The 13,632-nt window shown below is 42.8% G+C and overlaps 2 protein-coding genes and 1 pseudogene across 2 annotated transcripts in view; 2 read left to right on the forward strand and 1 right to left on the reverse strand.

The window, feature by feature from the left end:
- The window catches only part of KIAA1217 (KIAA1217 ortholog), a 278,742-nt gene that overhangs the window by 99,491 nt on the left and 165,619 nt on the right, over window positions 1-13,632 (forward strand).
- Window positions 1,290-2,585, reverse strand: LOC105090615 (heterogeneous nuclear ribonucleoprotein F-like; annotated as a pseudogene).
- On the forward strand, window positions 10,151-12,951 carry LOC105090616 (galactoside alpha-(1,2)-fucosyltransferase 1-like). The gene is given in 2 exon segments (XM_064479398.1): window positions 10,151-10,920; window positions 10,923-12,951. Coding segments are annotated over 2 exon segments (1,068 nt in total). The 5' UTR covers window positions 10,151-10,274; the 3' UTR covers window positions 11,345-12,951.

The following is a 13,632-nucleotide window of genomic DNA, read 5'->3' on the forward strand; positions in this document are numbered from 1 at the left end:
TAATTTTTTTTTAAGCTCAACTATTTTTAATAGATTTTTAAAAAAAAATATGTCCCTTTTTAAAATTTCTTTTTTACTCAGTTTAAAAGTAAATCACAAGTAGAGGTGAGGATTAATATTTAGTCCTCTGGAAATTTTTTTTTACATAAATCACATCCATTATGGAAAATTCAGAAAGTTCAAAAAGCATTTTAAAATATCCTGTCTTGCAGGTAGAAATGTCTTTCTATTTTTGGGGGCATATTTTAGAAGAGTATTTATTACTTAATGTCTTGTCATTTTATTTTTCATGGTTGTACAATACTTGTGTTAATTTTTTAAATACATGAAATTATTATTGTTACTAGACATTAAAATCTCTTCACATGGATGATATGATGAATAACTCAGCAATGAGCCCCAGGAAAAGAGTATCTTAAGTCAGAAATATACCAATTAAAGGGGCCCTGACCTTCCCTGTGAAGGCTTTGTTGGGAGCAGTATTTCCATTTCAGCAAGTTTCAGGACTGTCTGGATGGAAGCACCGCATGCGGACTTTGGAAACCTGGGAAACTAAAGGGAACTTACTTTCTGTCCAGCTTTTACTCCTTTATCTTTTCCATCAAGCTCTTCCATCACTAGAATACCTCTGTGGATGCTGTTAGATGTCCTAAGTTGTAAAGGTTCCAGTAGGTTATCAATTTACTCACCATATCTCCAGGATCTTGAAATTAACATCTTAGAGGAGAAAGCCTTAAATCACAAAAATTCTACTTGCTTCCTTCACCCCAGCTTAGAGTTAAAAAGAGTGCAAATGTTTTTTCTTATGGCAGAATACATTGATCTAGCTCATGAAGTACAAATCTTTGTGGTAGCCTAGTTTGAGAAAAACAGACAAAAGCTCTTTTATTTTTTTATGGTGAAAACGTCTTTTTATTTTAAGAAAAAAATTTAGTTAACAAAAAAATTTAACAAGTTTCACTTAGCAAAATACACCCGAAAGGAAATCACAGTACAAAAAGAGTTTTAAGTCAAGGCCTCACCAGTTCCTACAGTATTAGAAATGTGTCTCAATTTTCAAAACTAAATTTTTAAAAGCTTAAACTTAACCTAAAAGATTTTAAATGAAAATAAAATAGAATGAACAAACATGAGAAATGTTCCTGTTTCAATTAGGGGTGTAGTACCTTGAGGTTTCAAAAAAAAAAAGAGAGAGAGAGAGAAAAAAAGCACACCTTCCCAATGTGTTCATGATGGTGTAAAAGATCCACATTTAACATACTTAAATCTACTTTACAACTCAGATAACATCACTCCAGAAGTACACTACCAAAATATTAATTGAGAAAAGCTGAAAATAGTTTTAGTTTACTCAGTATCACATGCTAGAAGAAAGTTTGCATGAGAAAACACTGAAGAGGTAATTTTTTTTCTTCCAGATTTCACAAACTCATGGTGCAAAACGGGCCCCACAGCTTCCTCTAGAGTAATAACTTCTTTTCACTGCTTGTTGGCTGCCTGTGAAATTTTGATTGAAATAACTCAAATGCTGCTACAAAACTAGTCGCACCCTCCCATGCTGTTCTGGACACCGTAGCCAGCCCTGTAACAGTCACTCACGGATTGGCTCTCAAGGCCACTGTAAGTGGACTGGGTTGACACCCCCATGCCATGCATCATCAGGCTGCTATAAGCCCCGTTGCTGGCCCCCGTTGTGGAATTCAAGAAAAGTTCTCTGTATCTGCTGCATGTTGGCCCTGCTTTTGGACATGGCCGCCACAGCTTCTTCATGAGTAGCAAACTCAGTATCAGCTTTGCCCGTCACTCTTCCATCAGGGCCAGTCTCAATATGGACTCTCACGGGGTTGAGCGGAGAGAAGAAGTTGTAAATGTCGTTATCCATGGCCTTGTAGGGCAGCCCCCTCATGTGGACACAGTGCCCAGTGGTGCTCTGGACAGTGAACTTGCCATCTCCATACCTGCGGTCATACATCCCAGAGAGACAGTAGCTGAGGTCTCTTCCAAACAGGTCGGTGGTGAAGCCGTAGCCATCGCTGAGGCCGCTGTACTACTCGTAGCCTCCATAGCCTGCACTGTAGGCTCCGGACCTCATCCTCTCCAGGCCTGCTTGTTTGACAATGCTGACGTACCTACTGGCTGTGCCGGGGCAGTCACAGGGCCCCGGTCGCTGCACTGACATGAACTTCAGAGGGGGATCCGAGTATGACCTGACTTCTTCCTGACTGCTCTTGAACACCTCGATATACCTGTGCCCTGTTCTCTCCTTGTGCTTCCCCAGAGCCTTCTCAGCTAACTCCTGGGAGGCAAACTGCACAAAGGCTTCCCCTGTAATCTTGCCCTCGGGGTCCACAGGCAATGTGATCCCATTTGGCATGATATCCAACCCTGAGAAGAACTAAACGATTTCTTCCTTGGTGCATCCAAATAGGTGTCCTCGAAGCCGCACAGAACCATCATTGGTGGTGTCGGCACTGTTTGGACCACTGTGCTTCAACACCCAACCCATCTCGGTTCTGTAGGACTTGAACACCTCAATGTACCGGTGTCCCATGCTTTCCCTGTCTTTTTTAAGGGCCATTTTTACATCTTCTCATTCAAGCAACAAAAGCCTCACCACCCTGCCTGCCTTCTCTAGTGTAGATAAAATGAACGCCTGCGGCCCCATCCTAAATTGTGCAGGTGGAGAGGAAAGTCTGTACATCCTCAACAGAGCAGGACCAGGGCAGGCCACGGAGCTTGACCACAAAACCTTCACCTCCCTCGGGGCTCAACATCATGGACACTTGACAGGGTAGACGTCAGACAAGCTTGGGTGCCACTTCTTGTGGCTGAGAGAACAGTGAAGGATGCCCACAGTCAGAGACACTCCAGGTAGACAACGAATTATCCTTTCTCTCCAGTAAGGCGCGGAGCAGTCCCACTTCCAAGACCGAGCCGGAGACAAAAGCTCTTTGTAACACAGACGGTGTGCTTCCCTAATTCATTTTACCAGGGTGCTCCAACATTTCTCAGATCTAAAGGTGTGAAGGGCATGGTTACCAAAAACAAACAGAAGTGAACGACGCTGTGTTACTAAATGTCATGCTTTTTGATTTGTCGGCCATGTATTATCTCAAACAAAAACGGATTTTCCTACCCTACACTTTGGCATTTTCTCAACTGGGCTATCCACAGTATGATTTGTGGCGTTCTTGTTTTCCAGTAAGGAATGGAAATATAAATTGCTGTGTTTCCTTTTTTTCAAAATTATATGAATTAATACTGGTTCTCAAAATTCTTACACATAGGAAAGTTATAGCTGAAGTAGACTGGTGTTTTGTTGGTAACTAGGGAAGAGAGTGATGTGAAACAGCTGATGGTGTGTAAATGATGCGTAATAATTTAAGCAGAGTGAGGTGGTGAATTCTTGTCCACGGTGGAAATATTTTGTGCATACCACTTTTGGATTTCTTTTCATTGGATTATACTTGTTTCTTGGTTATTTCAAAAGACAGCATAGGGGGAAGGGTATAGCTCAAGCGGTAGAGTGCATGCTCAGCACCCAAGAGGTCTCGGGTTCAATCCCGGGTACCTCCTGCAAGCGGAAATCAAAGAAGAAACCCAATTACCTCCCCCTCAGCAAACAAACAATACAAGCAAAAGACAGCATAAAATGGTTTTTGTTTGTTTTCTGAAGTTAAGATGAAAAGTGCAAACTCATTGCATTTATACTAGAAAGGATGCAAGCTAGTTGCTGTCTTCCAAATTGGCATCACTTCTTTGATGAGAACTAGCAATGAGATTTTAACAATCTTTCCCAAAAATGTCGTTACCTGTGTGGTTTTAAGTGGGCTTTTGTTATTTTATTACTTGCTGTAAAGTCCCCTTTCGGTATAAATTTAAGGGAATTGCTCATTGAGTCCTACATGCTTTCTATATTATTACGTATTAGGTGTTAATGCCTCTCAAATACTCTTTGAATATGTACTTTTGTTTTTATTCCCATTTTACTGATGAAGAACAGTGCACCGAGGATTTTTGTAACTTGCCTGGGGTCACAGCTCAACAAATGGCAGACCAAGATTGAAACTCTAGTTCCAGAGAATGTAATCTTAAATCCATGTTATATTTCCTTCAGTTTCAGCATTCTAGGACCTAGTGTCCTCCATCTGCTCCACGCTATGGTGGTACACTCCGTTCTGGAATGTTAGTCATTGTTGGGTGTGACCTTGTGACTCTCTGGGATCCAAACGGGGCTACTGAGCAGTAAAACAGCTCTATGAACAGACATGGCAGTGCCCTTATTTTTTATTTACTAGGAATAAATGAGTAATTGATATGTTAAGTTTTCAAATTTCCATGACCGTATCCCTTTTCCCCTCTTTATATCTACAAAAGGTCCTCAGGGACAACATAATTTATATATACATATGTATATATATTTATATCTTTATCTGTTAATTTTTGAAACCCACAATTATTTATCTATTCATAGTTTATCTTATGGTACTGGCACATGTTACAACATGGACCTGTTTTGAAAACATTAGGCTAGGTCAAAAAAGCCAGTCACAGAGGACCACATATTTTATGATCCCATGTATATGAAATGTCCAAAATAGGCCAACCCAGAGATAAAAAGTAGACTGGTGGTTGCCTAGGGCTGAGAAAGCTGAGGGGAGATGAGAATTGTCTGCAGATGGGTATGGGGTTTCATTACAGAATGAGAAAAATGTTTTAAAGTTGAGTGCCATGATAGTTGTGCGACCCTGTGAATAAACCAAAAAACCATGAAGTTGTACACCTTTTTTTTTTACAATTAAAAAAAAAACCTGTTTATTTATTTATTTGAAGTATAATTGATTTATAATATTATATTTGTTTCAGGTGTATAACATAGTAATTTAATACTTTTATAGATTATACTCCATTTAAAATTATTATAAAATATTAGCTATATTCCCTGTGCTAAATTGTGCACTTCTAATAGGTGCATTCATGGGGCATCAGGTACCATGATAATGGGCCTTTAGCGAGACAAAGAGCATGAAGAACATGCTCAGACAGCACAAAATTCAGTTTTTGTTCTACTGTCCAGGTTGCCTTTGGCAAAGGGTATTTAAGAATTATATTTGGTAAACACCTTTTCTACAAAACAAACTCTTTTCCCTTAGAATGTGTTGACACATTACTTAAATAAACAGGTCTACCATGAAAGTCCCATGTCACCTGTCCCAGCAGAAGTATCCTCAGATGCTTCTTCTAGACCATAGCAAGCACAGCAAGCATGAACTCATCCAGGTTTCTTTACAGCTTTTACTTCAAAATTACTGAGTGAACCAAGCAGTGGTTGACATTTTTGACAGTGTTTAATACACTATTGTAAACCCTGGGATTTGATATTCATCATCTGGGCCAAACTCCATGAGATTTCATAGTGATTGTTGTTGTTGTTGTTGTAATTGGTGCAGTAATATTTTTTATACTGATGTACTCAACTCAATAATTTAAAAGTATATTTATACATAGTATATTTTTGAAAGAGAGTACTGCATCTCATGAGCTATTTCTTCCTAGAAACCAAAGACTTTCTGATAATGATGAAATGTAATTCTGATGCTTGGAAAGAGATCTGGAAAATGGATGCTGCATACACATTATTTCTTCTGTGACCGATGTCTTGCCATCTTGGGTTGGAGTGTCCATGCATACCTCACTTTCTGGGAGCAGGATGCATGGCAATTTGTGAATCTTTAGACAATTGTTTCTCATTTTCCCTTTTCCTAGACTTTTTGCCAGGTTCGGCAAAGAAAAGGACATTGTAATCTCTCCAAATGTTTTCTAAATTTAACTTAAGTGAGTTTGAAGTCTAGAAGGCAACCAAATTCAATGCCCAATCTGGTGTAAGAGTCACCAGAAATCAGGAGTAGTCTTTGTCCCAGTGTGGGTCATCTTTCTAGGTTCTCCTGTCAAGGATTCCTCCAGGGTCCCTTCCCAGGTGATTCTGGTGTCTAAAGGGCAGAGCTCTTGTTGGTACCTTTCACAGTACTTATCCCTTTATGGAACTGTAAGCAGTCTTAGCCTGAGTCCCCCAGTCCTGTACAATCACACCTAAATGACACTGAAACAAATGACCTCAATGGCCTCTTTCTTCTGGAGGACTGACAGATACTCTTCAAATCCTATAGGATGTGCTCATGCTGGAAAGAACTTCGAAATTATTCATTCACTCAAGCTGGGCTGAACTTAATCCTTCTAAGAAAGGTAGCTGTCACGTTTTTAAGATGTTAACTGTATTTTATAATTTTGACTTTGATGTTTGTGTCCAACCTAAAACTGGTTTGGAAATGGATTTGCTTTACACTAATGTAAACGTATGTCTTTCTTCCCCTGATTCTGGAAGTAATACGTGTTCCTTTTAAACGATTGTCAAGTTAAGGCATTTTAAGTTTATTTCCTTTCTTCTTTGCTTGTGGCTTTGAAATTTAGACAGGATGGATTCTTATAAGACAGATGGCTCTTAAGGAAGAGTAATTTTGTCCTAACAGAATCACGTGGAAACTATCCTTTAAAAGGACGTATGGGAAAATACAAACTAATGTTTCTAGAATAAATTCTGTTTACGTGGTGAAGGAAAACTTGAGTCAAAGTGATGCATTTAGATCCGGGTTGATCTGATGCCTGAACCAGCTTTGTGAAGCAAGTTTTCAAGCTTGGTCTCCTTATCTATAAAATAAACAAACATGTTTTTCTCAGTATTGTGTGGATTGAATAAAATGCTACATGTAAAAAGAATCTGATAGGAGTCAGGTAAACATAGTAGCTTCTCAAATAATCATTTTCTCTCCCACACCTTCTTTGTGTCTTAACTTCTTTTTCTTACATATACTATCCCATTGTCAGACATCTCTTTTATCAGCACAGCAAATATATTTCTTCTAGGTTATTGCAATTCATTGAATATGTTTTTCCCGCTTTTGGCCATTCCTACCTAATTTGGGGCCATTCAAATAAATGTTCATGTATAGTTCATCAGTTATAATCTAAATCTAAATTTTCAAGCTACAGAAAATTAGCCTTCTACGTGGAAAGAAATCCCATGCCATCATCCTATGTAAAAAGGATTTGTTTTCTTTGTGTCAAAGTAGTATATTTGGGGCTTGGCCTCAACCTTGCATGGACCTGTGGGATTACGAGGTTCAGAAGATAGTACACTCACAGGTGAGCCGATAGGCAGGAATGTTGCTGCCTATTTGTTTAATAACCAGGAATGAGGCCACGTGACTTACATGCATTTTCTAGTCTAATCTTCACAGCCCTCCCATGGGTGTCCTTATCCCTGTTTCATGAGAGAGGAAATGAAGGTCCTTAGAGGTTGATTAGCTCACTCAGGATGGCACTCTGAGAAAGTTCTAGACCAAGGCTGCACCTGGGCCTGCCTGAGACTTTTAGTATTTTCCACAATTTGATTGCGTTTAGGGGGCGTGCTTACAGGATGACGTCTTTAACACGCAGAACATCAGTATCCCAGCAAAGCCACGTTGGTTTGTCTCACCAGACAGTCTCTCCTCTCCTTTGTCTTCTCTCCCGCTGCCCTCTGCCTGCCAGGATGATGGGGTCATTGGTTAGAGTGCGTTAATCAATGTAGCTGATCCCATCATCAGTGTCATGATGTCAGGAAACAGCCCTGCTGCAGGCTGTGCACTTCTCCATACAAGGGAAGAGGAATCTGATCAGGACTTGATCTCCAAGCCATTGGGATGGGGAGGGAAGGAGGCCTGTCCGGTCGGGCCTCTGCCCTAGAGGAACATGAATTCAACCACAGGTGCTGTGTGGTTCCCTCCCAACCTCCATCTTTCCCTCCCAGTCTCCGTCTCTCCCTCCTATCCCTGAGGCTGGGCAGGGCTCCCCTGACCCCAGCGGAATGATTCCTTGTGAAGTTCACTCCTGGGAGCTTTCTTTGGCCTTAAACTGCCATCGAATGAACCCTCTCTTCTGTTGCTGACTATCTCACATTTAGCTGAATGTTCTTTTCTTCTGTGATGTCCGCCTCACAGGGACTCCTAGGATTCACTTGGAAACTATTTTCAAGTGAGCAGAAATACCTCAGCATTCAATCTAGCTTTTTAGTGCTGGGAATATTCTTAGAAAGAAAGAGTATGTGTGTGTGTATGTGTAAATGTGTCTGGCCCATGTTGTATGGAGATAGTTCTCTGTCAGATAATCCTAAAAGTACAAATCCTGTTCTCTGGATGCTTCACTCTTTCCTTCCCTGTAGATGTTGTGTTGTGCTCAACAGGCTGCCAAATCTGTATGGATTAGAGCCTTCTGCTCCTCCTGTCAAAATAACCAACCATCACTGTGCAAAAGAAAAACCCAGAAATGCATTCTTCCTGGGCTGAAGTGGGACTCAGTGCCCTGGCTTGCAAATGAACTTCCTGTTTCTTTCTAGAAGCATTCTGCCATCATATGTAACAGGATTCCCTTTTTCATGTCTTCTGCATGTAGGCAGAAATCTTTATGAAAGCTCAGTTAAGATGACAATCAGATCACTTGGGAGATTGTCATGTCCTCCTCTGTTCCTGAAACAGGGACTTTGAAAAGTTGTTTTTACTTAAATTTTCTTAAATCACTATCCAGAGTTGAGTTCTCCTTTTTCTTTCCTTTTCGGTGGAGACTTGATGTTTATTTCATTACTTCCACCTCTAGATTAAGTACAACTTCTCCCTTATCTGAACCCCACCCTCCTGGAAAAACTTAAGGAAATTGAATCAGGAAAACAAAGCCTATTTCCTTTCATCCTCTATGTCATATCCTATGGCTCTTTTAATATTTATTTTTATGAACTGAGGTTGTAGTTTTGATTTCCTCAATGTGGCTTTCAGAGCAAAAAGGATGAAACTGACATTCAGGAGATAGGATTTCCCTCTGGCTCTGCCACTTGTTACCTGGTGACTGTAGACAAGGCATTTAACTTTGGTTCCAATCTCTTAAGTGTGGGGGCTGCACTGGATGGCCTGGAAATTCCTTTTAGTGTCAACATTCCAGGACTCTGAAATAAAGCTAGCTGCTTAGAGTGAAAATATCCTTATTTGTTCCAAAAAATCACCCTTTATAATAATTAACGTTGTTTGAAGGGAGCACTGATACACAGATCTTGCACAAATAATTAAAATTTGAAGAAGTCTACCAGACTGTTCCTGCGGCATGAAATAACGCTCGAAGCATAGCGCGGTGGCCTGTTCCAGCAGTTAGCTTGTTTTTGAGACGCGCAACCCACTGCAGATGTCAGAGCGGCCTTTGAGCTCTGGGTACAAATGTGTACAAGGCCACAATCACAGAGAACAAGCACCACCGACATCTGGAATTTAGCCATAAATTCATCCCGAAAGTTGTGAGTTTGGGATGAGCAGATACTAACTACTGTATACAGAGTAGATAAACAACAAAGACCTACTATATAGCCAGGGACCTATATTCAGTAGCTTGTAATAACCTATCATGAAAAAGAATATGTGTGTATGACTGAATCACTATGCCAGACCCCAGGAATTAACACAACATTGTAAATCAACTATACTTCAGTTTAAAATATGAAATGAATGCTTGTCACTAATCCTAAGCATTTCAATTAGAGAGACACCTGCCAATTTAGTGGGAGACTGTGACAACGGAAAGATGGCAGCTGACAGCAGAAAGAAGATTAATTTTTTTATCAAAAATTTAGATTAAGTCACTGCGGCGTGGTCGGACTCAGCGCATCCAGGTGCCCAGGGCGGATGGCCGAACCCAGAACTGGAGGGGAAGAGGAGAGGTCGATGGGCCCGAACGTCTGGGTCCAGCATTGCAGTTGGCACTAGATATCCACGTCCATGGAAGGATGAAGCTGCTGGGAGGCCAAGTAGGCTGCCCCAGGCTGGCCAGTTGCAGGATGAGGCGGCTGGGGCGCGGATCTCCCCATCCGGGGAGGGTTCAGAGGGCAGTGGCCGTCACCCTAGCCCGGGGAGTGAGGCTTGCCACCAGGGAAGGAGCTGGGCTCCACCACCGAGCTACCTGCTTGGCCTGGGAGGGGCGGAGGCTGTGAACCTCCGGACCGCTCCCTCTCGTACCTCCCCTCCCCCCCCTCCCCAGCCCTCACAGCCAGTCTGGGGAGGCAGCGTGGAGGGGGAGGGCTGTTTGGCCAGGGAACCTGGAGTGCAGGGTTCCGGGGGATACAGAATGTGGGCTGCACTTGCAGATGGAGAGCTCCGGCCACACCAGGGTGACTGGATCTGCCATCAGTCAGGAGCTCAGCCATGTGGGCCCCCAGCCACCATCACCTCTGTCTGACCTTCCTACTGGTCTGTGTTTCTGCTGCAACCCTCTTCTTCCACATCCACCAAGACCTCTTTCACAATGGCTTGGACCTGTCTGCCTTGTGTCCAGACCATAACCTGGTGACATCCCCTGTGGCCATCTTCTGCCTGTCGGGCACACCTGTGAACCCCAACACCTCCATTTCCTGTCCCAAGCATCCAGCCTCGTCCTCAGGAACCTGGACTATCTACCCAGACGGTTGGTTCGGGAACCAGATGGGGCAGTACGCCACGCTGCTGCCCCTGGCCCAGCTCAACGGCTGCCGGGCCTTCATCCAGCCCACTATGCACGCTGCCTTGGCCTCCATGTTCCGCATCACCCTGCCCGTGCTGGCGCCCGAGGTAGACCGCCACACGCCTTGGCAGGAACTCGAGCAGCACAACTGGGTGTTGGAGGAGTACGCCCACTTGGAGGAGCCTTGGCTGAAGCTCACCGGCTTCCCCTGCTCCTGGACCTTCTTCCACTATCTCCGGGAACAGATCCGCCGTGAGTTCACTCTGCATGACCACCTCAGGCAAGAGGCCCAGTGTTTACTGAGTCGGCTCCGCCTGCGACGCACCGGGAAGCTCCCGAACACCTTCGTGGGTGTGACTATCTGGAGGTGATGCCCCACTGCTGGAAGGGTGTGGTGGGAGATCGCGCTTACCTCCAGCAGGCTATGGACTGGTTCTGGGCCCGGCATGAAGCCCCCATCTTTGTGGTCACCAGCAACGGCATGGGGTGGTGCCAGAAAAATACTGACACCTCCCGGGGGCGTGTGGTCTTTGCTGGGGATGGGCAGGAGGATGCCCCTAGTAAGGACTTTGCTCTCCTCGTGCAGTGCAACCGCACCATCATGACTATTGGCACCTTTGGCTTCTGGGCCGCCTACCTGGCTGGTGGAGACACTGTCTACCTGGCCAACTTCACCCTGCCTGACAACAAATTCCTGAAAACCTTTAAACCTGAGGCTGCCTTCCTGCCTGAGTGGGTGGGCGTTAATGCAGACTTGTCTCCACTCCAGATGTAGGCTGGGCAGCAGGGAAACTTTCTGGAATAGCCTGACCAACTTGGAACCAGTATTATGTGTCTCTGGAAGCCTAGTAGCTTCTGGAGGAGCTTGTGGTCCTGCAGCAGGCAGGCATCCATTTCGAGAGTGATTCTAGTTGGCTAGACTTTGAGGGGAAAAAAAAAAAAAAGGAAGGGGCTTTCTGTAACTGCCTGAACATTCTAGAACCAGCAGATCTTTTCATGATGGCTGGCAATGCCTGGAGAAGCTCATGGCAGTTCTAGAGGGCATAGTACCTATCTGTTCTTCTCAGTCCTTATCCAGAGTACTTCTAGATGGCTGCCACCCCCAGGAACAAAGAACTGCCCACTCCAGTGTTTGACCAGCCTAGTCTTTTCTAGAAGGGATATTTCTCCTCCCCTGGGTCATCAGGACTGAAGAAACTTGTGGATACTCTACCGCAAGCATTTACCAACTCCCCTTCAGTGTTTCTGGAGTGATTTTAGAGGGGGGATTTGCGTTAGAGAGTCGAGTCTAATGCCTGTAAAGAACTTGTGGAGCCCTTTCAGAGGGGATGGGATTCTGGAATTCCAGATAACCTTGGCAGAGAAGCTAATGAAGATACAACCAGGGGCGCAGCACCTCACCGCTTTTAGAAGGTGATGGAAGGTAAACGGTCTGTAGCTGGGAAAGTTTGTGAACAGAGTGAACCTGGACCCAAGTTCTCAGCCCCTGAAAGAACCACAGATCTGCTAAAATGTGGGAGGCGGGGAAAGGGAGAGAGGCAGCTTAAGGGGCAAGGCTCTCCAGAAATCTAGGGGCTTTTTTTTTTAAACCTCCAAACTGCCAAAGGTAGGCATGTCTCTCCCAATTAAGGATGTTTTCTCCTCTTCAGTGAGGCTGCTGGAGATGATGAGGTCAATTTACTGACAGCCAGCTGGCATAAGGGTACCCTCTGGGCTTGCAGAAAGCTGCAGGTACTGTGCCCTTTGCCAACCACTATCTGCCTCTGAATTTCCAGAACCACTGAATCTGGCTTCAGGCAAGTCAGAGATGAAAAGACCAGAATGTATGCAGACCCCAGACTGGGCTCCCACCCGGGCAGGAGCACAGGATCTGGCCAAAGAGGATGTGATTCTTGACTCAGATTTCAGGCCCCCCTTGATGGTTTTTGAAGGGAGTGGAGGTAGATGCTTTTATTACAGAGTTGTCTGAGAATTGAAGCTCTTCTCTAGTCTTCTCAGGGAGCTTTGGGGGACTATTCTCTATTCAGCTGCCATAGGTGGGAGAGAAGGAGTTATGAATGAAAAGTCCACACCACCAAAAAAAAAAAAAAAAATTAGATTAAATGTAATACAGATCCATGGTAAAAATCTTCAAATCATACATTAAGCCATGCATACACCCACACAATTAAAAGCTTCTACCCTCAATTCCCAGTCCCTTTTTCTAAAAGTAAACATTGTTAATAGTTTCTTGTTGGTCATTTCTAAAGATAGCATGTGCGTCTCCTAGTACCGACAGGCAAAGGTTCTTTTTATATTTACATAAATTGTCATAATGTATGATTTTTTTTCTATACCTTGTTTCTTAATGATGAATTTTAAGATACCCCACATCAGGTGATACAGAATCGACTCATTTGTTTGTTTGTTTCTTTCTTTGAACATATTTATTGAGATGTAATTTGTATATCATACAATATGTTGATTTTATTTATGCAATTCAATGTTGTTTAGTATATTCACAGACTTGTCTAATGGAGAATCAACTCATTTTTTGGTCTAGATTATTTTCTGCAGTATAGATGATCATATTAAAATCAATCTCCCCTGCAAATTAAATGATCATTTCTCTGTTTCCACTTCTCTCAACCTGCAACACCTGTGTTTCGCTTCTTGTTTTCATTCTGTTCTTGTATCTGGGTATCCCCCCCCCAGCTATTCTATGGGGTAAATTCCTCAAAGTGAAACTGATTGTTCAATACATTTACAAGTTTTACCAGAAAGACTGAAACAATTTAACTCTTCCTGCAACATATAAGAATGCTGTTTTCTCTATTGTTGCTACCCTGGATATCAAATTTGTAAAAAATTTTGGAAATCTAATAAGTGGGGAAAAAGACATTCATTGTTCTGATTTATCTTTTAAAATTAAATAATGTTGAGGTTTATTTTCCTATTATATTAATTAGTTTATTTGTGTATGTGTATAAGGTTCCAGTTTGTGGTTTTTCCCATTTTTAATTGGATGGTGACTCTATCTCATATTGATTTGTAAGATGGAGTCATAAATTAAAAAGAATTAAC

Source organism: Camelus dromedarius, chromosome 26 (genome assembly GCF_036321535.1).
Source record: "Camelus dromedarius isolate mCamDro1 chromosome 26, mCamDro1.pat, whole genome shotgun sequence".
Lineage (NCBI taxonomy): Eukaryota > Metazoa > Chordata > Mammalia > Artiodactyla > Camelidae > Camelus > Camelus dromedarius.